The 26,441-nt window shown below is 39.5% G+C and overlaps 1 protein-coding gene across 2 annotated transcripts in view; it reads right to left on the reverse strand.

The window, feature by feature from the left end:
- Positions 1-25,609, reverse strand: part of GAA (alpha glucosidase) — a 38,525-nt gene extending 12,916 nt beyond the window's left edge. For both annotated transcript variants that reach the window (XM_051995430.1, XM_051995429.1), the window contains exons 1-18: positions 24,793-25,609; positions 21,174-21,774; positions 20,869-21,014; positions 18,041-18,206; positions 16,278-16,374; positions 15,055-15,174; positions 14,358-14,476; positions 14,058-14,189; positions 12,103-12,213; positions 11,469-11,582; positions 11,210-11,294; positions 10,419-10,536; positions 8,531-8,664; positions 4,088-4,239; positions 3,258-3,406; positions 1,824-1,965; positions 1,309-1,458; positions 315-479 (exon numbers count right to left, since the gene is read on the reverse strand). In XM_051995430.1, the coding sequence (XP_051851390.1) occupies positions 315-479; positions 1,309-1,458; positions 1,824-1,965; positions 3,258-3,406; positions 4,088-4,239; positions 8,531-8,664; positions 10,419-10,536; positions 11,210-11,294; positions 11,469-11,582; positions 12,103-12,213; positions 14,058-14,189; positions 14,358-14,476; positions 15,055-15,174; positions 16,278-16,374; positions 18,041-18,206; positions 20,869-21,014; positions 21,174-21,728 (2,655 nt within the window). In that variant the 5' untranslated portion in view covers positions 21,729-21,774; positions 24,793-25,609. The remainder of the gene's footprint in view (positions 1-314; positions 480-1,308; positions 1,459-1,823; positions 1,966-3,257; positions 3,407-4,087; positions 4,240-8,530; positions 8,665-10,418; positions 10,537-11,209; positions 11,295-11,468; positions 11,583-12,102; positions 12,214-14,057; positions 14,190-14,357; positions 14,477-15,054; positions 15,175-16,277; positions 16,375-18,040; positions 18,207-20,868; positions 21,015-21,173; positions 21,775-24,792) is intronic.
- Between the last annotated feature and the right edge of the window lie 832 nt (positions 25,610-26,441).

Below are 26,441 nucleotides of genomic sequence, written 5' to 3' on the forward strand. Positions count from 1 at the left end.
CACAGAAGCATCCCAGGTTCCTGATGCTTCCCATTCTTAAGAAAGCTCAGGTCTTATTCCCAATTCTTTAGAAATAGATACCATTTCTCTTTAAGGTAAACCTTCTCTGTTGCTACTGTTAAATAAGAAATCTACATGCAGATAACTGAAGTCACTATTGTTTGGATGGGTACCCTCTTTTGATATATAATCACATCTGGTCAATCAATTACATGTTGTAGATTTGAGAGTAGCCATCCCTCCCCACCCCCTATCCCCTAACTCCTGGCTTCTAATTCTGTAGTATCTGATCTCAGCTTCGAGGACTCACTCACATTGTTAGCCAGGAACATGATTTGAGTATAGTGGCCCCATTCCACTGTACCAAGGCTCTCTCCATCATCCCAGAACAGCTCCCCTTGGGCCACTCCACTGGGAGTTAAGGCCACAATCAAGGTCATTGGCTTATTGCGGGACTCTGTGGTGGTAAGTCCAGGATCCTGGATACAGGGAGGAGAAAGGCACTTCATAAGTTCCTGGGGACCCACTCCAATACAATAGAACTCAACACGGGGAACCTAAAGGACACAAGCCTGGGAGACCCAGTCCTGCTTGTGTCCCAAAAAGCCTGCCTACGAGCAATGGGTAGAAGGAGAGCAACTTAAGGACAACCTTTCTAACAAAGGCAGCTGCTGTTTTGAAATATAGCTGGATGCCTTGGGAAGCAGAGGATGCTACTTAATTATCTTTAGAGGTAGACTGAATATTATAGATAGAATTCTTGCCTCAGTTATGGATTAAACTAGATGGCTTCTGAGGTCCTTTTCCATTCTAAGATACAGGCAGTCAGATATGCACAATACCTTCCTGGCAGATGGTAGATGCTTAATAACTTATTGATTTTTTTAAACTAAGTGTTAAGACTGCCTGCACCTCTGCCTCTATTTCCTATTCATGTGATTCCTACAAAAACAGGCTGGGAAAACTTTATAAGGTCTTCCAAGCCTGATGGTTCTCTTACCATTCACTTTCTTCCATAAAAATGCAAAATTATATAGCTTCTCCTATAGATTATCAAGCAAATGACTGACTACCTCTAGCCTCCCATGCTGGATTGGCAATGATATCTTCCAATAGTGAAATTATCTTGAGGTTATGGGAAAGATGTAAGAAACTCAACACAATCGGGGGATAAGGGAATAAGGGAAGCACCAAGAGTCGAACATAATTTCTAGTTTGATTTCTTAGGCAAAGAGGAGGTGGAAAGGGATTTCAAAGCAATCCTGATGATGGATAAAAACATCCAACTGGTTCAAACCCCTTGTGCACCTGCAATGGAAGGATATAGCCAGCACGGAGGTGGATGTTGATCACATCTAATGGTGCAGGCAGGGTGAACCACTGTCCTTTGCTATGGATGACTGCGTCATTGAGAGTAGAAGATGAAGGAGACAGGTCATTAAGAGGCTCCATTGGTATCTGGAGAAACAGAGATTAAGTCAATAAGGGTCTTAAGCACTGAAAAAAAAGCCATCTGCTCCTCTCCCTTCCTCTGAGGAGAGAGACTGAGTACATAGTGTCCTATTCTAGAATGGGATTTGAGAACAATGCCTCTCACTGGAAACTATGTTTTCCAGGTCAAGACTTTAGTGATGGGGCACAAAGGAATAATATGTTTTTACTGAAGGGAAAATGCTAATAATTCATCCTTTCAGGGATCCCATTGCCATCTGGCAAATGAGAGGACATTTCATTTAAACCCTCTTCCTGACTTGTAAAAGAGGCTAGGGAGACTCTGAAATGCCCACAAGAACTATACAAGGTTTTAAATATAACAGATTCACCTCCAAAAGTGGATACCATGTGCCTGAGGGAAAGTAACCATTCACTTCAACCTTTCCAACTTCAAGTACTGGGGTAATGAGGAGAGCTTCCCCCCAGAAGAATTGTCGATCCAGTGTCCAGGTGTTTTGGTCTAGGGGAAACCTATAAAAACAACAGGTCCACCTTATATATTGGGAAAGAGAAGCATTGCATGAGCCAGGGAAACTATAGGTTTTGCTCACTAGATAGCATGTGATTACATATATTTTACAAATGAGAAAACTGGGTCTCAAACAGGAGAAATCACTTGTCCACAGTTCCTTGGCTAATTAGTCATAGGTTGGAACATGATTTTCTAGTTGATTTTTTTTCTAATAAACTATACTGCTATCAATCATTTGAGACAAACCAATTAAAAACCTTCCTTAGAGGAAAACAAGACATTGAAAGGGAAAGATTGCAGAAATAAGATCTCATAAGTTTAAAGAGCTGGGATGAAATGGCAGTTGTGGTATTTTGCTGACTAAAAAGAGAGGTGAGGAGGTAGCCCCAGGATTATCAGAGGATAATAACTCTCCTAGGCCAATGTAAGAGTTGGGGCACTGAGGCTATGCCCAGAATAGGAAGAAAGAAGAAAATGGTTACAGGCATGGGAGTAGGGGGAATCATAGGCTATTTTAAAATCCTATAACCAGATAAATACAAAAAGCAATGAAAGTGAGGAAATTGAAAGCTTATATGCAGAGCAAAAAACAATATCTATGACCATAAAAAATATAAACAAAAACAATAATACAATGTAACTATATCATACCAATTTCCTGGACAAATTTAGTCTTTATGGAAACACTATTGCCTACCTTTGGTGAAGGTACAAGGACAGAATCACATTGGTGCATGCAGTATCAGAAACAGTTGCTTTGTCAGGTAGGCTTTAAATTTTTTTTGTTTGTTTGTTACAAAGAAGAGCTTGATAAAGGGGAAATATGTTGGGAAATGAATGTAGGAAAAAAACCCAAAATATCAATGAATATATAAAAGGTGTGCAAGATATTCCATGTTTCTAGGCCTAAATTCTTAGAATGGGAGTGAGAAATTGGAGAAGTCCTTGTTTTCTACAATTCTGCTTTCCTGTTTCACTTAATCTGCCTTTTTTTTTTTTTTTGAGTCTGTCTTTTAAGTGTTTGTAAATTACATCTCCTGTCCTTTACCTGCTCAAAGATTTGCTAATGATACCACTCATGTCTGAACACAGCTATCCAAACCAGCAGCTTGCTATACTGTGATCACCCTTCCAATATAGTTCCCAGGAATATACCACATTGTAAAAATGGTCATCAACTACTAAACATGGGAAGGAACCTAAAATGGGACAACAGAGCTCCAGGACATAGGACTGCCTTGAGAGCGAAGTCACACACAATTTATTTCCTATTCCCCTCAGGAATACTTACTCCAAAAACAGTGGCCGAGCCACAGTCTCTCCACGAGAATGGGCTTTGTGGAACAGGGTATAGAGATAGGGCAGGAGCATGTAGCGTAAGGTAAAGGCTCTCCTCATAGCTTTCTGAGCCTCTTCACTGAATACATATGGCTCCTGAGGCTGCACAGGAGGAAGCAGAGAGAAGCAGGAAAGACCCATCTGTCCCAGAGGTCTCCTTAGATAGAAGGGAGATGCCTCAGGGCAAGGTCACAGACCATGCAGAGACAAATTATTTAAAGAGCCTTAGGAGTCTGAGGAGGCAGGAAGAGCTGGTGGTCAAGCTATGTTTACTTGTCTTTGGTTCAATTAGCTCAGCTCTCACATTCCTCCACTTGTCCAGGCTGAGTATCACCAGAAAAGAATCTTCCCTTCAGAGCTAGAGAAGATTGCCAGGTACTATAGGCCAGTCCCCCTCCCACATTATAGATGGGAAGCCAGAGCCATGTATGTCTAGCCCCCAGGGGATCTTCTTTCCAACTCCCAGTCTTTTAGATATTCCAGACTACACACTCGGGTCTCAGGCAGATATGGAAGGACTAAAGCACAAGAAAGTCTTTTGGCACAGGCCATATCCTCCTTTTTTGTTCATCATGACCCCATTTAGGATTTTCTTGGCAAAGATACTGGAGTGATTTGCTATTTTATTCCAGCTCATTTTACAAATGAGGATCTGAGGCAAACAAGGCTAAGTGATTGCCCAGGGTCACACAGAATAAGTGTCTGAGGCCAGATTAGAACTCAGAAAGTTGATCTTTCCTGACTTCATGCCTGCCACTTTATCCACTGCCCTTACCGCCTTACCTGGTTATATTTGTTATTGTGGTTCCTCATGAAGGGGTAGAAGGCCCCCAGCTGGGTCCATCGCACACACAGTTCTTCTGTGGTATTGTTCAAGAAGCCACAGATGTCTGCTCCCACCAAAGGTACTCCATACAAGTTAAAGAGTAGCACCGCTTTAAGGAATGACAGAAGAAAAAAACAACTGAGATAGAATGCCAGAGCTGTTAAAGAGAAGTAACTTATCCCAAGAATCCCCACTGTAGACTGCCTACTCTACCCACCCCCTAAACATAGTAGATAATTAATGAATGTTTATCTAATGAATTAATTTCCATTAAGACCCACCAAAAAAATCCAGAGTATGACCTTGTTCTCTTTTAATTTCTCTCTCTCCTCCTTCCATTTCTACCATCTCTGTTTCTATAACTTCTTCCCAGTGATTGCTAATAAGATACTTGTCCTTTGTAGACAGATGGCTTAGTCAGTAGAACAGAAGAGAGAAGGATCACGGGTCATTTTTGGTCACAACTGAACTTCTTGTGAACTATGAGATGCTGTGAAATGGGTGCTCACTATGAGTTATATACAGTCTCCGGTTATATTCAGTAAATATGAAGCTAACCATTTAGAGATTACATCTATGATCCTAGACATATTTTGTTTATTGTTGATTAGTCATTTCAGTCATATTTGACTTTCCATGACTCCAGTTGAGATTTTCTTGACAAAGATACCAGGGCAGTTTGCCATTTCTTTCTCCATTTCATTTTACAGATGAGGAAACTAAGGCAGACAGGACCAACTGACTTGTTCAGAGTAACACAGAAGGCCAGACTGATCTCAGGAAGATGAGCCCAGCCCTCTATGCATTCTAATGACACTTAGCTGCCCACCTATTTTCTAACTTCCATGTTAAGTGAAATCTGAAAGAGCCACTTATAAGCTTTGGAGAATTTGGGATGGAATCTGTAAGGCAGCACCACAGGATGATGACGATAATAAATAAAGCATGATCCTTTGCCTGGCTGGAAGGTGGGGAAGGGAAGCAGACCAATGTGCTCAGCTATTGAAAGTCACTGTCCTAGTCTTGGTCACTTTCAGGAATCAAGTGTAAAGGTCTTTACACTTGCCTTAATATCTACTGCTAGTCATGAAGGCTGTGTCTGTTCTGCCCCAGGTCTTGAACCACCTAAGAAAACAAAACCACTTTGCTTATTACCACAAACAATAAAGTGGGTAAGACATGCCGTTTTCCAAGGACTAAGGCCACTTACAAAGAAGCTTCTAGCTTTTGCTGGGGTGGGGCTTAGAGATTCACTCTGCCCTGTGTCAATAAATCAATTAAAAAAAAAAAACAAACCTCAACTATCCATTACTGTCAAATACCCAAGGAAGTGGAGTATGTACTCTATCCTACTATACCAAAGCATCTGAGAAAAAACACACTTCTCAACATTAGTTCTTTCATTCATACTGAAACTAGCCCTGACCAGAAGTCAAGCTCATACTCCATGTTGGGTCCCCTACATAGTAAATGTTTATAAAAAACATTGGTCCAGTTGAAGAGAGTAGGGTACAGAACTGGTAGCAATACCAATTTCCTGGCCCTGGTGTGCCGATAGTTGGGGTTGAAAAATGAGATAAAATAAAAAGGAAATATATAAGAAAAAAAGGACTGATTTCTTATCCCTTTCCCTATAAGACTTCATCCAGCAGCAACAATTTAAAAGAAGCATCAGAATAATTCATGCTTGGTTTGCTCTATTATAATAACTCATCTTCATAAATAGTCTGGTGCAAAGAAAAAACTTCTCTATTAGTTAGATTTTCTGGAAAAGGCATAAAATTATTATTATAGTGTACAAAGTAGTGAGCTACATAATAGAAAGTTTTAAAATTTCATTAAAATAGTAATTAACTAGTGGTATGACTGTGTGGAAATGGAATGGCTAATGATTTTACTAATACTTTGATTTCCTTAAGCTCCCTTATTATCCAGAAGAAGTCAGATTGATCCGGAAATCATATAAAACTCAACATTCCTTGCCAGGCATATCAGAAGTTTTTTGTAGTATTTGCACATTGGAAGTTCCTTGCAGTAACTGGCATACTACACCCAGAACTTCCATGCCAGAAAACCAACTCAAACTGATTCATGTCAACAACTACCAGTTCCAAAAAACCCAGCCCAAAGATGATCTGATAAAGACCACTATGCAATTACACCAACAACAACCCTCCGCGATCTTTATCTCTATAACCCCTGCTGCCTATACCCATCTTGAGCTCAGTTCTAACTGTACTCCCATGTATACATGTCCACTTATTTAGGTTATACAACCTAACTTTTGCCTTTCTTAGACTGAACGTTGAGGGCAGGGGTGAGAAATGTGGGGAGAAAGGTTGACAACTTGAACCAAGTCATTTCATCTGTTTAGACCTTAGTTTGCTCACTTGTAAAATAAAGAATATAGACCAAATGCTCTGTAATCTCTCTTCCAAATCAGACATTCTGTGACTCTGTCACAATAATTAATAACATTAATATAACCGATATATATCTTTTAGCTGATTTTTTTTTTATTCTCAATATCCCTGGGAAGTGAATAAAATTGGCAGTGGGTAGTTCAGTGCATACAGTACTGGAGCTGGATTCAGAAAGATTTGACTTCAAATCCAGCCTCAAACACAAATTAGTTATATAGCCCTTGACAAGTCAAAATCTCGTTCTGCCACAGTTATTAATTTCTTCCTCCGTACAAAGGGAATGATAGTAGCACTCACTTTCCAGGATTGTAGAATCAAATGACAATATTAGTAAATTATTTTGCCATCCATTTGCCTACATAAATGCTAGCTATTATAGCTCCTTTCCCATCTAAAAACTTTTAACAATAGTGGCTGAAATGTATATAACAATTTAAAATTTGTAAAACATTTTCTTCACAAATCTGAAGAGGATGCAGTTCAAATAGTATTGTCCCCATTGTATAAATGGCAAAAAGGAAGTTCAGAGAAAAAGCTACATAAGCCTTTTAAGGCCTGAGGTGGGATTCAATCCTGGGTCTCTGAGCTCCAGGCCCATTCTTTTGATTACATCATGCAATACCTCCATTATTCTTGTTTAAAGGGAGAAATTAAATTTCAGTTCAACAGAGCATCCCACCTAGCCAATCCCATCCCCCAAATCTCTGAAAACTGAAATATCACTGATGCGTTTATAGACAGAACCTTTTCTATCAGAAACAGAAAGCTCATGAGCTTTCTTTAGTGTTACCATAAGCTACTATGAGGCTGCCATCCATCAAGATAACAGGATATGATCTGAGACTGGAGGTTTCTATGCTGCTCAAATAATGGATGGAGATCCATCTTGTGTACTGCCTAGTCCTTCACCTCTCCATGCATCTGGAGAGTCATCCTTCCCTCACAGCTTCTCAGGCCTCTGTGCTTGCCCAAAAACTGGCAGAAAACTGAAGACCCAGAGAAACCAAAGCAATTTTGTCCTATCTCTAACTCTCCCAAGACTTCTGCTGGTTGCAAAGAATATTCTTCAATAAACCTATAAAGATATATAAGTTTTATGTGGCTTTTTTCCCCTACGAGAGGCAGTTAGTTGACTGTAAAATCACTTATATAGGGAGGGCAACTGCTGTTAAATGTGGAAAATAATATAGATAAAAGAATCCAATTAATTAACTTTTCAATTACTATTATAATCCCCTAAATAATCCTAGCCCTGCTAGTTAGATTGGTACAATGAGTATAATTGTGTCCAATTACAGATGAGGAAGATGAGGTTCAGCAGGTTGAATACCTTGCCTAGAGCTACATGACTACTAAGATGTCAAAGTGGGTTTTAAATATAGGTCTTTTTGACTCTAACACTAGTGTCTATGCTACACTGACTTTCAGACTGGCCAAACTGCTCCCCCTCCTGAAGTTAGATCCCTGTTGCTGAGCTGAAGTATGACAGGTAGACTGTTGGTAGCCCACAGCCAGACCTGTACCCATTACCCGAGTTTCAGATGGTCCTGTGATTGCAAAAGACTTAAGGAGGTTAGTCCCCAGGGTATGGAACAGACAGGATTACAACGTGGGAATGAGGGAATACTATCAAGCAGGAGCAACACTGACCACAATAACAGCAAGAGTACAAAGATTTCTTTATTTCAGATACCTGCTAGTGATGTAATCGCAACTCAAAATCTAACCTGGCTGCCTTCTTTCTGCCTTGGACTTGGCAGATCCCTACCTCTGCCTTCCCATATTTATGATCTACCTGTACTGCTCCAGTATCTGTCCTGGAAGGAACCAAGGGGACCAAGAGAAGGGTCTTGCCTTGTACCTGACAACTGTATACTTCTAACCTCTTGTTTGAGCTAATACCCCAAGAATTGAAGCTGAGATGGCTAATAGCAGCCTCTTACAAGAGCTCCCCAGGCAAGTCCCTTAGCCTCTTACCTGGCACAGAGTAGTACAGATGTTCCCAGTTGCTAAACACATCTCCTGTCCAGTGGCCAGCATAATGGCCATGGCCAGCAAAAGTAGACCGAGATATCACAAAGGGACGCTTCCCCCGAATCTTTATCAGAGCACTGTGAAGGGAAAATCATATTTGAGAGTGAAGTTCTATAAATGGTCAAAGGATATGAATAGATGATTTCTAAATGCTCTAAATCATTACTGACTAGAGAATGCAAATTAAAATAACTCTGAGGTACTACTTCACATCTCTCAGTTTGACTAAGATAGCAGGAAAAGATAATGATAAATGTTGGAGGGGATGTGGAAAAACTAGGACATTAATGCATTGTTGGAGTTGTGAAACAATTCAACCATATCAGAGAGCAATTTGGAACTATGCCCAAAGGGCTATAAAATTGTACATACTCTTTGATCTAGCAGTGCTACTACTGGATTTATATCCCAAAAAAATCATAAAAGAGGAAAAAGGAGGCAAAAATGTTTTGTGGTGGCAAAGAATTGGAAAATGAGTAGACGCCCATCAATTGGAGAATGCTGAATAAGTTGTGGTACATAAAAGTAATGGAATATTGTTCTATAAAAAATGATGAACAGGCTGATTTTATAAAGGCCTGGAAAGATTTACATGAACTGATGCTGAGCAAAACAAGCAGAACCAGGATGTTGTACACAATAACAGCAAGAATGTGCAATGATCAACTATGGCAGACTTGGTTAGTCTCAGTGGTTCAGTTTTTCAAAGCAATCCTAACACATTCTGGATGGAAAATGCCATCTGCAACCAAAGAGAACTATGGAGATTGAATTATATCAACATATCCTATGTTCACTTTTTTTTTTCTTTTTCTTCCCCTTTTTTTTTTTTTTTTCCCTTTCTTGGTTTTTCCTTTCTGTTCTGATTTTTCTCTCCCAACATGATTCATGAGGAAATATTTTAAAAAACGAATGTACATAGATAGCTAAAAAAAATATTGTTTTTACGTGTAACTGGGGAAAATAATTTTTTTAAAAAAGAGAGCCTTCCCTCTCTGACCCTCAGTATGAATCAATATACCTGAAATCTAAACTCCAAAACTTGGATGTTATAAGTTGAGTACTTTAGGACCCTTACTTTATCTCTCATCATAATTCATTCCCAAATTCAGGACAACTTCACTGACAGAAATACATGTGATCTCAGTCTAACGTGCACTGGGGGCGTGTGGAATGCAGGCATATTTAGGGTTGTTAGTTATACTTATAGAGAGGAGAGTATCCTGCATGGTATTTCCTATATATGAAGGGAATATTTAAGTTCAGTTAAAAAATAATATGATATGATAGAAAGAAAGATAGATAGAAAGAATTCAGTCTAATCTCCAATCCCCTGCATAATTCATCCTCTACAACAGGGCTTTTTAAACTTTTTCCACTCGTGATCCCTTTTTGCCTGAGAAATTTTTACATGAGCCCTGATACATAGGTATGTATATAAAAGAAGTATACAAATCAAACATTTACTGATAATAAATAATTTCACAACCCCCATATTTAGTTATGAGAACCCATATGGGATTGTGACCCACAGTTTAAGAAGCTGGGCTGTACATGTTTTAACTTGAGGAACACTGAGTCATTCTACCTCATGGCCTAATTATATAAGCAGTTCTACTTATCAGCTCTTTAGGAAAGACAGATCTATCACTTTCCCTGCCAATCTGACAATACTGCTGAACCAGCAGGACTTCCCAGCCTGAGGCTAGGAACTGGGACAGGCCCACTTCTGCCCACTTCTCTAACTCCTGGCTCACCTACTTATAGTATTACAGAGACAAAGGGGTGGGGGAAGGGATGGGGAGTCGGGCAGAGCATCTGCTTCACTTACTCATGGGAGGCAATGGCTTCAGTCAGTCCATACAGACTGTGCAGATTGTAGTGGGAAGACAAGTACTGATGGCTGGAGGCACAGATGGTGGCTGCCCTGAGGGTCCCTCCAATCACACCTGCAATGAAAAAGCTAAAGGATTTCATATTGTTTACATCTCATAAACTGTGGCAAGTCCAAACTCTTGCCACTTTTGGATACTATCCACCAACCACCTTTCCCTGGCTCCTCTGGTCTTGGTAAAAGCTGAGTCCAAATCCTCTTTCTCTTTAGGAGTTTGTTACTGTTGATCACTCACATTTCAGTTATGTCTAGTTCTTTGTGACCCCTTTTGGGGGAGTGATATTGGAGGGGTTTGCCTTTTTTCTTCTCCAACTCATTTGAGAGATGAGGAAACTGAGGCAAACACAAGGAAGTGACTTTTCCAGAGTCATAGAGCTGGGAAGAGTCTCAGACTGTATTTGAACTCAGATCTTCCTGAATCAAGGCTGGAGAGCTCAATCTACTATGCTATCTAGCTGCCTTCACTCAGCAATTCATGCCTATTAAAAGCACATTCTGTGGATGAGCACTTTAAAGCTTCGTCCACCTTTTCTAGCTCTCTCACCTCCTCATCCTCAATCACTGGATTATTCTCTATAATTACCCAGGTTATCCAATGTTGGTTAAACTCAACTAGGCTGGCAACTGGCTGGGGCAATGGACAAAAGTAGAACAACAACAATTTGCTGGATGGGTTGGATCTGGGCACCTGAGGATCCTCAGCTGAGGCAGAAAGGAGAGGTGATTACCTGGCACATAGGGAGGATCTTCTAGCTCATTGTTGGGACAACCTTCCATAGAGCCTTTTACAAAGTTAGATGGCTCATTCATGTCCTGGGAAGAAAAAGCAGCTTTAGAAAGCACTACAACAGCTATCCAGAGATGGAAAGATGGTGAGGGAAGAGTCAGGGGCTGTCTAGGGCAAGGTTAACTAATGCAGACACTGATGCAAGTCAGCATTTGAGAGCAGAGAAGGAAGTGGAAAAGGGAAAAGGCCAGGCCACTTACAATCCACATGCCATCAAAGGGTACTTGAGTGTGGAACTCCTCTACCATGTCATACCACCAGTCCTGGGTATAGGGGTTAGTGAAATCCGGGAAAGCACTTTCTCCAGGCCAAACCTGGAGAACAGAGGAGGTTGAGAGAACAAGAAGGTCTCTAAGTCTTGGCTCTTTTGACTTGAAATCAAAGGGAAGTGTTATTATTGTCTCCAGTTTATAGATGAAGAAACTGAGGCAGGGAGTGGTTAAGGGATTTGCCCAGGGTCAAGAAGCATATGCCTAAAGCAGGATTTGAACTCCGGTCTTCCTGACAAAGTACATCAAACAAGGCACTGCAAGTCTAGAGAGGATAAGTTATTCACTCCAGATATGTAGCAGAGATAAGAGTTTAGTCCTTTGGTTTGGAGTTAATAGTTTTGTCTCCAAATCTGTGCCCTTCAAGAAATGGGTCCCTTATTTTAGGAGACCAGAGCTCTTTGCTGCAGACAGATTGTGACTAAGATTTCCATAATGCATCATTTTGATCACAAGCATTAACTTCTAAATATTCTGGCCTTTCTGTACCACTACAACTCTTCCCATTGTCCTCAACGAGCCCTGCTCCCCCTTACTCCACTGCTGCCTCCATTCCAGCTCTTACCTTTCCAATCAGAGGCTGCCCCTTCTCATTAGTGATGAACACTCCTCTTTTCAGGCCTTCATCATAGGGTCTGTAACTCCCAGGGAGACCGGAGCTGCTGATGGCTGGATCCTGACAGAAATAGAAAGAGGGTAATTTATTTCACATGTATGTGATAGAGAAAGGTCAAAAGTCTTCATGTTATTCCCTTGGAGAACTGTCTCTCCAAATCTCTTTTCCTTCCTTTTGAAGTGGCAGCTGTAAAGTCAGAACTCAAGTAAACTCAACACCATGACTTGTTTGAAGCAGAAAGGTGACTCCAAAGAGGTACAGAGCCAGAACCCAAAACACTTGATATCAGGCCAGTGCTGAGATTCTTGACTTTGCATGAGCCAAAATCAATTCTCCCGTCTTGTCAAAGAGATTTATTACCAGCATATTGTGTGCCAGAGCCACTAGTAGCAGCCCAAGGTAACCTGGGGGCAGAGGGCAATTAAGAGGAGAGGCTGTATTTCAATCAATTTCTGTATTATCCAGTGCTTTAAAAAATTCTTCTTTTTTCTATTACTTGTTCTAATACCTTACTCATACCTTACCTTACTGATATCTTACTTTATTCTCCATTAGAAAGGAGGAAAAAAGTTCAAGTTTATCCTAATAATCTCTGATGAAAAACTAAGTGAAATGATTTGCTAAAGTGAGGTTTTGGAGAGACTAGAGATTTTTTAGTCTACATAATCAAAAGGCAAACACATACTTCACTTACATAACTCATGGCTTCCTAAAAAGTTAAGTTTAAAGTCAAGATGCTGCAATCAAATAATAAAGAATGGGAAAGCTTAATCCATTATGAGCTTAATCAGCTTGATAAGCAAGAAATGCTTCATTTTATTTTATTTCTTCCTCTGTAAAAAGATTGGAGAGAATGAAACAAATGATCTTTTTCCAACTCTGAAATTCTATGATCCCAGTTTTTGTAAACAAACAAAAATGCATTAGCAGAGATGGTTACAATATCTGCATGCTATTTGGGTTCTTTTTCACCCAATATTATCATGTATCAACTTAATTTGTATAACTTGGCATTTTAAAGTTATATGTGAATCTAATATGAAAACATACTATGGTCTCTGCTTATCTATTTCCTCGAATGAGTATTTGGGTTGTTTCCAATTGTTTGCTATTTTTACATAAATTATGTTTTATCTTTTTGTTATTTCCTTGGAGTATAAAGTTGCTAAAATATAATTACTTTTTAGTTTACTTTAGTTACTTTAGTCAAAAAGCTTGAAATTGTTTCATGGGGAATAGATTGCTATTAAAAAAGAACACTGTAAGATTTCCAACTAATTCATAAAATAATAGTCACAATTTTTCAACAGGCATCTTTGCAAATGCATACCTATACTATATTTCTTTAAATCTACTGTGATTCTCCATTCTCAGATGTAATGGAAAGAACAAGTTGAGTTCTATAAGGGTTTGCAGATGTCTGAATCTCTGCAAGATAATGCCAGACATGGTACAGAATTATAATCTCTACCTTTGAAGAATTAATATTCTAAAGATAATTTATGAAAGAGGGTTGGAACAATGAATCTCTGAAATTTATATTCAACATCTAAAAGGACCTGTAAAGTGGGAAGAATGCTGGATTTTGGGAACCTGGGTTTGAATTCCAGTTCTGTTTTATAACAACTGGGTATAAATCACTTTTAGATGATGACACAAGGCAAATCTCTAGTCCTCAAATTTCCTATCTGTAAAATGAGAGAATTGGACTAAATAACCTCTAAGGACCTTTCCAGCTCTCTATCTATGTACTTATGTTTAATAAATGGCTCTCGGCGATGATGATAATGAAATGCTATGAAAGAAAAACTAGAGAGAGGCATTCCCTTTCTTAAAGGGGATGATTAGGAGGATGAGACACACTAGAGGAGGGAGGAACTATGAGGACAAGAGAGAGAACTCACCACAATCATGATGTACCGCCGGCCACTCTGATGAAACTCCTGCACCATGGCTGGAAAGTCCCAGAAGCTGTCCTGGTTGAAAGTGAAGTCCCTCCCGGCATCCATATAATCTAGGTCATTCCACTGGACATCCTACAGCAAACCCGTGGTGAGTCCAGCTTGCTGGGAGTGCTGGTGAAACCACTTCTCAGGTTTGTATTACTTCTACCACTACGAACCAACCTCTGGGGGCCCTATGGGTTCCTTATCATCTTTTCCCCCTATCCCAAAAAATCTCTGGGAACCCATGAGAAGACTTACTAGAGGAAAATTAGCTGCAGTCATGTTCTTCACCACCTCTCGGGTGACAGTGGTAGAGGAGTAGCCCCATCGACACAGATGGAAGCCCAGACCCCAATAAGGTGGCATGAATGGGTATCCTACAAACCAACAGCAAAACTTCACTGAATCTGGACAGCTAGGCAGTGCAATAGATAGAAAGGAGAGGAACTTAAGGATTCCTCTTCAAGCTTTTCACTCTGCATTGTGTATCAGTTTGAAAAATTCTTGAACCTTTTACTTTGTCTACCATTCACAGGTAGAGCAACTGAGTTATGCACAGGAGATATGTCTTGTCATTGGGATACAAAGGACAGTAAAGGGGTGGAAAATATAATAAGAAAACAACAATTTGAGTTTCTAGGCTCCTCAGGTTATGCTGAATAAAGTCCCAAAAGACCAAATTTCCCTTTGCCTCTGATGATGAGTGGTAATTGGAGCTAGCAGTCACTCCAAGTCCCCCATTTTCACAATCTACTGGGCACTATGTAATAAAGAAAATTAAAATACTTCATGCTCAGTGTTAGACCTCTTAAGGATGCTGGAACCTCTCATTTACCTAGAGTTTTCTGATGTTGATCTATGCTGGAGGAAGATAGAGGACCCTCAAAGACTATTCCTATTGAGCTTCTATTTAAAACTACTGGGAAAGACAGGGAACTTAGAGAGAAGGACCTACCAACAACTTCCAAGTATTGTTGAACCACATTCTTTGGTTCTGGTCCCAGGAAGACATAGAAGTCCAGTATTCCCCCTATTGCCCTCCAGGTTAGGGCAGGTCTTGGCTGTAATACTACATCTGTAAAGGAAAGCAGTTTTAGGAGCATCTGGAGACCACAGTCCCCCAGAAGAGAAAAGTCCTCTTCATACCTTACATCTTAAGTCTCACACTTATGGTATCCCAAGACACCACATCTTCTTAGTGTACTTAGTTTGAAGAGAATACTAAGAAACTCTTGAGAAGAAAGGCAGAAATACAGAGAAAGAATAATATGAGGGTAATATTAATTTCACTGCCTTAGTGGCAAATTAGATAAGTTAAATTTTTTGCTTTCTTCCTAAATGGAATGAGGAATAAAGGAACAGGAATGGCCAGACCCTAAGTGTCTCCATCATAACCAAAACTTCATTTCCTAATAATATGTCACAAATGAGGTTCTTGAACATTCCTCCTACTCTTAGGTATACTGAGAAGCACAGTTTTTGTCTTTAAGAAAAAGGATCTTCTCTTATAAATGCACTGAAGCACCAGACACATACATTTCTTATTGATCTTCAACAATATAAAGCAGCTAACTTGTAATAGAAAGGTTCACATCCAATTGATAAAAGAAAATGGGGTAGAGAGAAATAAATTGGCCAATTAGAACAAAGCAATGATGGAGTTAGGAAGAGAAACCAAGAAATTTAATTTCTGCTCCAACATATCTGGAACCTTACTAAGAAGTGGGTAGGCATATAATTCTAAGTTTTTCCTACCCAGAGATAGATAGGCCATGGGTACAACAAAAAGGGTTCTAATTGTGGAGTTAGAGAACTATGGGGTTTGAGACCCAGCTCTATACCTTAATGTCCATTTAATCTTGGACAACTCATTTACATGGGCCTTAGTTTCTTCATCTGTAAAACTGGTAGAGAGGTGGGGTTGGACTTGATCAGTTCTTAACCTTTTCTGAGTCATGGACTTTTCTATGGACCCCTCTACCAGAATAATATTTTTAAATGCATAAAATATAGAGGATTATACAGGAAACCAATCCTACTGAAATAGCTATCAAAATATTTTTCAAAATCCAAAAAACCCTATAAGTCAAAAACATGGACCCCAGGTTAAGAAACCTTGGACTAGATGATCCAAAGCCCTTTCCAGTTCTCAATGTATGGAAGCTTTCAATTACTTACCCATAGCATTGCTGTTTAGTAGAAAGACTCCATGGGCCAACCCTCTATCTTCCAGACACAGATAGAAAGGATGGGAACCATAGAGATTGGCCTCAGGCTAGGATGGAGAAGAAGTTACCAATATTAGTTTTCAGCTAGCCAAATTATGCTGAAATCCTGAAATCTTATCTCCTCTCCTTCAACTAATTAGAAAATTGATTGTGATTTAGTAATCACGAAAAGTAGCTATAAACCAATGAGAATATATCATGGACAAGAAAACAATGGAGACTTGGGTACATAGTATCTGATGAACTATCTCCAAGTCTCTGCTTTGCTCTAAGTGCATAAAAAAAAGGTTTTTAGTGGAGATGGTGCTTATTCTTGGCTACTGGTTCTTATTCTGAAGGATGGAGTGATTTAACTCTATTACCTCTCAAATTCTGGTTGTAGTATTATTAAAGAGCCAAAGGGGAAATTTCCACTTAGGTTTTGATTTAAATACAGGATTCAGGAGATACATAACCATTTATATGGACAAATTTGTATGAAGAAAGGGAAGGGTTGGGGAAAGGACGTTGCGAAGTTCAAGTTGGGTATAGATCAAGAGAGTGACATGGCAGTTGAAAAGAACTCAATACCAGAAACCAGTTAGATGACACAAATGGTTATCTTACAGACCAATACCTCAAACCCTACGAGTGTTTAGTGAAGGATAAAGAAAGGACAATGGAATTGGAGAGGGAGTTTCTCTACATATCCTCTAATTAAATGCAGCATTAATAGATATACAGTTTCTAGAAAGAGGGAGACACTATTCCTGTGTCCAATCAAATACTTAGTATTGTATTTTCCAACTCAAGTTCTATGATCATTGATTAACTAGTTGTATCCAGAGAAAGGGGATTGGGATGGCAATGAACTAGAGATTATACTATTTAAAGAATTCTTCACAAGATGAGAGCTCTCTCACCAAGGGAAGGGAATGATCAGAAGGAGACAAGTATCTTGAAGGGCTGTCAGACAGAGGAGGGATAGATAGCTTTGTTATTGCAGAAAGGCAGATTTTAGAACCAATTCCTATTGTGTGGGAGACACTGTGCTAGGTCTTGGGATGCAAGGACTTTGAATACTTTCTAACAATTAGAACTATCCAAAAGTGGAATGGATGAAAGGGCTTCAACTGGCATTGAGCTCCCCAACACCAATGGATGACCATTTGTGAACAAGAATATGAAGATGATTCTTGTTTAGGAACAATTTATACAGGATGATCTCTGAGAAAGGGTCTATATGTTTCCCCAGATAAAGGAGTCCATAACACACAAAAAAGCTCAGCTCTAGTGAAGGGAAGAGGGACTGCTTCTATTTCTACTCTCCATTCCCCTCAAGATCTCTTGAACCACATCCAGCTGTGTACTCTGAGGGCTGGTGTGAGAGAGCTGCCATTATCCTTTGGGCTCTAGTCAGTTTATCAGAGTCTAAGTGGAAATTACCTTTTAGATTATACCAGAGTTAGCATGATACACAAATAATTGATGGGGAAATGTGTGGCTAGATAATAGTTCATGCAAAAGAGAGCAGATTAGGAGATTACAAACTCAATTTAAGGCAACAATGAAATATAGTAACAAAAACAATGTGATCTTAGGTTTAGATAAGCACAGTGCTCACTAGTCATTAAACAATAGACATTTTATCTTTTCTTCCCTCCTATCCTCTGGTCAAACTGAAAAAAAAAAGGGGGGGGGGAAATCTTTCCTTTCACAGCCCTCCCCACTTACCACAGGTGCCATGTCTCTGTTCCAGAAGGTGATCTTGGTCCAGTTGGTGTTGAGCATTAGAGGAGTCTGATGCTCCCCAAGGCCAGTGATAAACTGGGATGGAAGAGAAGTAGTAATCTGGAGAAACTGGTCAGCAAAGAACAGGGGAGCAATAGTTGTATTCAGCCTGCCAGGGAGAGATGAAGATTTCCTATTAAGCCATCTTATCCAGGGGGAATCTCAAGGAAAACAGGAATTTGAGAGTGACCTACACACAGTACGACAATATTTCCAAAGGGATCAATTCAGACATCCTGTCGGGTCTTATAGCTATTGAATTACTCAGTTTGTTGTTTTCCAAAAAATAAGAGAATAGCAGTAACCCAAATCATGGAATACTGCAAAGGATTTTGGCCTTGGGAGTAAGTGACAGACTTTTTTTGAGAGGTTGTTCCACTTTGAATAGGCCACATCCTCCCCAATAGAGCAAACTACAGATAGAAGAAATCATATTGGTCAAGTATAATGCTTCACTTACCATGCTTGAAACTAAAAGGGGTCACAAAGGCAGTAGTGACCATAGCCTATGAAGATAGTGCTATTTTAGTTGTCAATTCCCCATTTGATATTAAGGAGTCAAACTATCCTATTTATTATTAAGTTAGAAAATAGTGCTCTTTAAAGGTGCTAATTCTTCTCCCATCTGGCAGATCCTTCTGTGGCTCTATATGAAAATAAGGAACTGCCTTCTTGAGAACCTGCTCAACCCCAGAATCCACAATTTAATTCCACTCCAAGGATGAACAAAATTATTTTGGATATCTACTAAGACACAAGATTTGTTCCCAGGAAAAAAACAAAAAGTCAATTGTTAGCAAAAAAAAAAAAAAAAAAAAAAAAAAAAAAATAATATATATATATATATATATATATATATATATATATATATATAATAGAATCAAGCACTGAAGCTATTTGAGAGGCACAATTGAAGGAATAGACACACAAAGTTCAAATATAAAGAGACAGTCATTTGAGGCCACAAGTAGCTTCAAGGAACACAACTTCTGGACACAGAGAAAAGTACTAACTATGGATTCAAAGGAGTTCTATCCTTGGCTAGACAAGGATGCTGCAAAAAAGAGATCCTGAGAAACCTGAGCAACTCAGTCTACAGAAACATTTAGCCCTGGCAAATTCTTTATAAGAATTCCATCAGCAAAGAAAGGACATCATGACCTTTCTGTTCTAAAGCTGTTAATGGGTTCGTACACATGAGCCTTATCACCACAGTACTTTTGTACTTTCTTTCCACAGTCACTGCTATTTTGTGGGAGAGTATATCCCTGATTTCTGGGGAGGAATGTTTTACAGCTACTGTTATTGATTAGGACATTTACTAAGATAAATAATTAAAAGTTGTCTGTTGACTGACTATTTATCAATGCAGAATCTTCCAATCAAGGAATAAGCTATAATAAAAACAGTAGGAACCACAGGATCCCTTTTCCCACTCTCCAGAAATAAAGGGTATCAATTGCCCTGTAGGGATTCAAACTGAGTCTGAGTACAAGTCAAACTAATTATACCAGAGTGAGTCTTACATTGAGAAGAAGCCATGTCTCTGGAAGATGTGTGTAAACTTGTGCCTTCAACTCATAGACACTTCTGGCACCCAAAGGGAACCTTTATGCTTGTGACATCTCTGTCATAGGTGATCATCATAGCAGTAATGATAAAAATAATAACCTCACATTCATATTAGTCTTGGTGGACTGTAAAACATTTTCATCAACACAACTCTATGAAGTAGATAGTTTAAGTATAATTATCCCACACATCATTGTGGAGAGAGTACTGGACCTGGAGTCAGACATCCTCAGTCACTTACCTACCAGCTATCTGACCCTAGGCAAGACACTTACTGTCTGCCTCGGTTTCCTCAATTGTAAATTGGTGGTAATAACAGCACAGGGTTTTTTGAGAATCAAATGAGATAATATTTGTAAAATGCTTAGTCCAGTGCCTGACACACAGTAGGCAAAATAGAAGTATTTATCCCCTTCCCTCTCTGTAATCCCCAATTTACAAATACAGAAACTGAGTGTCATCTCTGAGATTAAATCCATGGTCATTTGTTGTTGTTTAGTTGCTTTGTGTCTAACTCTTTGTGACCCCATTTGGGTTTTTTGGGGGATGCTAGAGTGGTTTGTCAATTTTTTTCTAGCTCATTTCAAAGATGAGGTCCTGAGGCAAACAGGATTAAGTGACGGCCAGCATCACACAGAAGTCACATGTCAGGCCATAGTCACACGGTTATTAAATATCTGAGCTGGAATTCAGTCCCATGTTTCTGTTTCTCTGGGCCTTAATATTTCATCTACAAAATCAGGGTATTGGACATGATGACCCCTTAGATCCTTTCTAGCTTTAAATCTTATCATACCTGTGTATTTCCACTTACTTAAAGTATGTGGTAAAGTCCACAATGGATCATTCTTGGTTTGTTCATTTTCTTAAGTAGATAATTATAAGTGTTTACTTGGGGGATGCAGTGGGAAATGTAAGCAAAAATGGTATTAGCAAAGTATATAAAAATAATGGACTGCCAAAGAGTTGTTTGTTTGAAGCCAATTTTTAGATATGTGAACCAAAAATCACATCTGCTATTAACCTGATGGATCTGGATCTGTAAATTTTGTTTTGTTTTGTTTTTTATAAGTAATAAAGTGAAATCTCTTTGGAAAAAGATGTTATTATACCAACTCCAAAGTCCAACACTATCACTACACCATATTGCCTCTCACATTTCTAGGTCTGGAGTCAGGGAGAGATAAATGAATACTCACATCACCATTCCATTTGACTTTCTGGTTATAACCAAACCAAAGGGATTATTCTCAAATGCCACATTGTAGAGCTGAGTAGGAGCCCTGTGAGTGACTTTAGGGGTTTCCATGGGAACCTCATAACGCGGATTGGCAGGATCTTTGATCTGGGAGAAAGAAAAAGAGGAATTGTAAATGCAAATCATAGACTCATAGATGAGCAAGGAGAAACAGAGTGTTATCCCCAAAATCTATCCCCTAAACAATTATAACCAGTATGCCCACTCTATTCCCAAATTTGGCCCTGGATTCGAGGTTTGACCTACTGTAAAATGCAATCGGTTTTCTGTCTCCATCTGGACCTCCAAATGCAGGGTTAAGATGTCCTTAGGGAAAAAAGTAGGCACTGTGCGAGTCAGGGTAGCAGTATAGCCTGTCCTTGTGGTGGTAAGGTTCTCCAATTTGTAGCTGGGGTAACTGGGGGGAAAGAAGCACCATGGCCTCCCTATCTGAGAAAATCCCTGCTGAGCCACTGGGACATAACAGCAGCCTCGGGCTTCACATTGTTCCTGAGTGAGGGTCTTTTCTGGAGCACAGTCAAAGCGGTAATCAGGGGAGATGTCACACTGCAAAGGAACTCCAGCAGGGTTTCTAGGAGACCCCTGATGGGGCTGGTCCCAGGGCTTCCCTGTTGCCTCCTGGCCAATTCTGTAAATGCCCTGTTGTCCTGAGGAGATGTCTTTGAATTCTCTAGAAATCACGACTGATACATGGAGAAGAGAAGCCCTCAGGAGAGTAGAAATCAGTAAGATAGCAGCACCACAGCTTGCCAAAATTAGCCATCGCAAGTGCCGAGGATGTGACATGTCTTCCACAGCCATGGTTTACACCTGAGATGGCTATGCTGTTTCTAGATCCAGTTGTAGCCTATTGAGACAGAGAATTAATAAATACTTGATAGCATGAAGGGGCTAAGGCCCACTCAAAGAAAAGTAAGCTTGATTCAATAATTACTACTCGACAGACATTTTCTTGATATTTCAAAGCATTTACCAAACATCAACTCATTATTCCTTCCAAAGAGGCTAGTAATCTTGACTCTCCATAATGAACAAATGAAGAAACAGAGACATTAGAGTTATGATGACTTGCTCAAAGCCAAGACATAAGGTAGGAGAGTAAAAGTAAGGAAAATAAGGTAAGGAAGACAAGGTAGGGAAAATAAGGATGATTACTAAAGGCTGACTATTTTGACATACAAATAAGTCAAAGAATAACAGGGTAATTTAGTTGTAGGACAGAGATCAAGATACTAAACAAAAAAGTAATAATAGCTCAGATTTACACAAAATATTTATAAAATAAGTATTATATATTTTAATAACTTTTCTTAGTACTTTAAGGGTTGCAAAAATACTTACCCAATATGAGCTTAAAAGTAACTCTCTGAAATATGTATAATTTCTATTTTATAAATGAAGATGCTAAAATTCAGAGATTTTATTCCTTAACAAATAGCTTACTAAGTAGTATTTAGACAAAAATAACACCTACTTGTTAAACCTTGAAGGGCTATAAAAAATATATGCTGCTGCTGCTGTTTCTGCTACTACTATTGTTATTTTGATCCCAAGCCTTCCCTTCCTGATGTTTCCAGAGTTCTTTCTGTAAAAAGGTTTCTAAATTATAACATGACTCTGCAATGATATTTGAAAGCAGTCAGACCAAGCTGGATTACTAGAACTGGAACTAATAAAGCAGCAGGAAAGCATGTGAGAAATTCTTGATGGAGAGGACTGAGTGCATTCCAAGCAAGGAACACATCTTGTACAAAGGCCTAATGCTGGGAAATGGAATACTGTATATAGGAAACCCCAAAGCCAGCTTGTCTGAAAGTAGTATATGTGAAGGAGTGAAATTACAACAGAACTGGAGAATGTGGGAGGAACAGGGCTAATGATTAGAGGAGATCAGCAAAAGCCTGGATGGAGAGGACACTTAAGCTGAATCTTGAAGGTTGAGATTCCAGCAGAGAGTGAAAGGGTACACTCTAGGCACTGTTACAAAGAAAGAGGCAGTCAATGGAAAACCTATTATGAAGAACAGCAAGTTGTTACTATGTACAAAATGATTATTATGGATGGGGGGAGATTAATGTGAAATTAATCTGAAAAGGAGAGCTGGTGTAAGATTGGAAAGCTTTGAATATTAAAGAGGAGACTATGTGTGATCTGAGACTAGATAAGAGGGAGCCAGCCACTGGAGCATCATATTAGAACAAGGGAGGGACCTCAGTCAATGGATATTTATGAAGCACTTACTATATGCACTGCTATAGTGTGCTAAGCAGTGGGGATACAAACGAGAGGAAAGACAGCCCCTGTCTTTAAAAAGCTCACAATCTAATGAGAGAGGAAGCAAACAAGTATGTGCTGTTAGGCTGTGTCCAACTCTTTGTGACCCCATTTTTGGTTTTCTTGGCAAAGATTTTAGAGTGATTTCCTTTTCCAGCTCATTTTACAGATAAGCAAACTGAAGCAAACAAGGTTAAGGGAATGGCCCAGGGTCATACTGTTAGTCTGAGGCTAGATTTGATCTGATTCCAAGTCTTGCACTATATCTGTTCTATCCAGCTAGCTGCCCAAACAAATATATACATATTGACATAGTGAAGGATATATGAAGGATAAAAAGGAAATAGAGAAGGAAGGCATTCTAGAATTAAGAAGGGGTGGGAAAGGCTTCCTTAGAAGATAGAATTTTAGTTGGAACATAAAGGAAGCCAGGGAGATCAATAATGGAACAGAGAAGGAAATTTCCAGGTATGGGGGACAGCAGAACTTGTATCATGTTGGTAGAACAGCTAGGGAGCCATTGTCCCTAGATGGAAGAATACATGGCAAGGATGAATGAAGGTGTAAGAAGACTAGAAGGAAGGAGAGGGTTCCCAGAAAAGGCAGAAAGTCACTGGAGTTTATTGAGCTGAGGATGATACGGTTGTACTTGGGCTTTAGGAAAATCACGTTAGTGGCTGGTTAGAGGATAGACTGGAGAGGGAGAAATACATGAGACAGGCAGCCCTCCCAGACTATTGGGCTATAGTCCAAATAACTAAGGCTTATACCAGTGATGGCATTCCTAAGAGAGGTGCATTAACTGAGAGATGTTGCAAAGGTGACAATGACAAAGAAAGCTTTCTGCAACAGCTTGGATATGGGATGAGCAATATCGAGTCTGAGTGACTGGGAGGACAATGTTGCCCTTTACAGTAAAACGGAAGTTAGGAGTGGGGAAAGGATTAGGGGAAAAGATGAGTTCCGGTTTTGGACATAATTTCAGATATCTACTGGCCATCCAGTTCGATATGTCTAAAGGGCAGCTGTAGATGAGGTTGGAAGTCAGCAGACAGACTGGGGTAGGAAAGGTTACAGACATATATAAGAAAAAGCATTTTGGCTATTAGGGATCTGGGGAGATAGGCAGAGAAAGCCTGTAGGAGACGATAGCAAAAGCACTTCTATGCAGTGGAGGGAGGGTAAGCGGTGGATGCAAGAAGATTGGAGTGCAGGCAATGGGGCAGCAATAGAGAAGTCTAATTTAGGACTCCATTCTCTTCCCCTGCATCCCAGTGACCCCCGTCCCAGCTCTTCCCGAGCCCGAGCCTATCACGTAACCCCGACCGGCGCTAGCTCCTCAGTCCCCTTCCCTTTCTCTCCGCCCTTGCCCACGAGACCAACTACCGGTCTTGTCAGGTCTGGGTAGGCGCAGTCGCGGCTAATTGCGAGGAGGCCTGAGTGTGCTCCGCCCTCTCTGTGTCCCCCTTGCGGCGTCTCCTACACACTGGAGGATGTGGCCCAACGTCTCTTCCACCCCAACTCCCCGTTAATGCAGGCTCTTCTGCCCATGCCTGTTATGCTGGGCCCTCCTCTCCGGGATTTTTTATACCGGAGATCCGGGGATGTCGGTGCGGGTGGCGGCCGCCCAGCGCCTCTAGGTCTGGGTTTAAGAACCCTTTCTGCTTCCTGTCTCGGTTATTCCTTGATTTGTGGCTTCCTCCGGCTTTTCATAAGGGAGCGTGACTGCAGAGAAGAGATAAAAATAACACTGGAGGGGGAAGGGGGAGCGGACGGGATTTTTTTTTTTTTTTTTAAAAGAGAGGCGTGGCTTTCGGAGCGTCTAAGCGTGCAAGAGCTAGACTCATTGAAATCCTAGTTTAGGGAAGTTGGTGCCGCTAAATGCTGTACCGGTCTTTTAAATTAGCTCTTTAGTAGAATACAGGTCAGCAACAACATAAAATAGAAAAAAGTTTAATATATGCAATTAAGTGTTTTATTGGAAATAAAAAGCCCTAGTCCTCGAGATAAAAAGGACTTTAATATCCCGGGTGTACCAAGATGAGCTCAAAATAGGTACAGACCCCTCCCCCCAAAAAAAAATTTAAGGAAAAAAACAAAACAAAAAACTATCAGATCTATAGATAAGGGAAAAGTTTATGACCAAACGAGATGAGAGGATTACGAGAAACAAAACGATTTGGCTTAGTTTGTTTTGAGAAATGAAACTTTTATCAGAGAAACTTACTGCAAAAATTTTCCTCTTTCCTGTTTTCTTCTAATTGTGGCTGCATTAATTTTGTTTGTGCAAAAGCCCCTTAATTTCATATAATTAAAATCATTGATTTTGTTTCCCATAATCCTCTCTAACTCTTGTCTAGTCATTAATTCTTCACTTGTATATAGAGATGGCAATTAATTTTTTTCTGTGATCCCCCAATTTTCTTATGATCATACTTTTTATGTTTAAGTCATGGGTTTACTATGAGCTCATCTTGATATATGTATATGATGTTGGGCAATGCATAGTTTTGTGCCAAACGGCTTTCCAGTTTTCCCAGAAATTTTTGTCCACTGTTGAATTCTTAACACAAAAGTTTATATCTTTGGTTTTATCAAACAGTTGATTACAATGGTGATTTACTACTATATATACTTGGTCTGTCTCTGATCTGCCACTGTATTTCTTAACCAATCTTAGATTGTTTTGATAATTACTGCTTTGTAATACAATTTGAAATCTGAAACTGCTAAACCACTCTCCATAAATACTTAAAAAAAAAAAAAAACTGATTCCCATCGATAGTTTTGATCTTTTGATCTGCCAGATGAATTGTTACTATTTTTTCTGGTTCGATAAAATAATTCTTTGATAGGTTGATTGTTATGGCACAGAAAAGGTAAATTAACTTAGGTAGATTATAATTTTTATTAGACTGGCTCAGCCTAGCCATGAACAATTAATATTCTCCAATTTTAAAAATCTGTTTTTATCTGTGTGAAATGGTTTATAATTGTGTCCATAAAGTCCCAGGTAGACTCTTAAGTTATTTTATATTGTCTGCAGTTATTTTAAATATCATTTCTCATTCTATTTTTTGCTGCTGGGTTTTGTTTGTAGAATATAGAATTTCTAATAATTTGTTTAGGTTTATTTTATGTCCTGCAACTTTGCTGAAATTGTTAAGTGTTTTGATTATTTTTGCTAGTTGTTTCTCTAAGTATACCATTACAGCATCAGAAAAGAGTAATGGTTTTGTT

This window comes from Antechinus flavipes, chromosome 4 (assembly GCF_016432865.1).
Source record: "Antechinus flavipes isolate AdamAnt ecotype Samford, QLD, Australia chromosome 4, AdamAnt_v2, whole genome shotgun sequence".
NCBI lineage: Eukaryota > Metazoa > Chordata > Mammalia > Dasyuromorphia > Dasyuridae > Antechinus > Antechinus flavipes.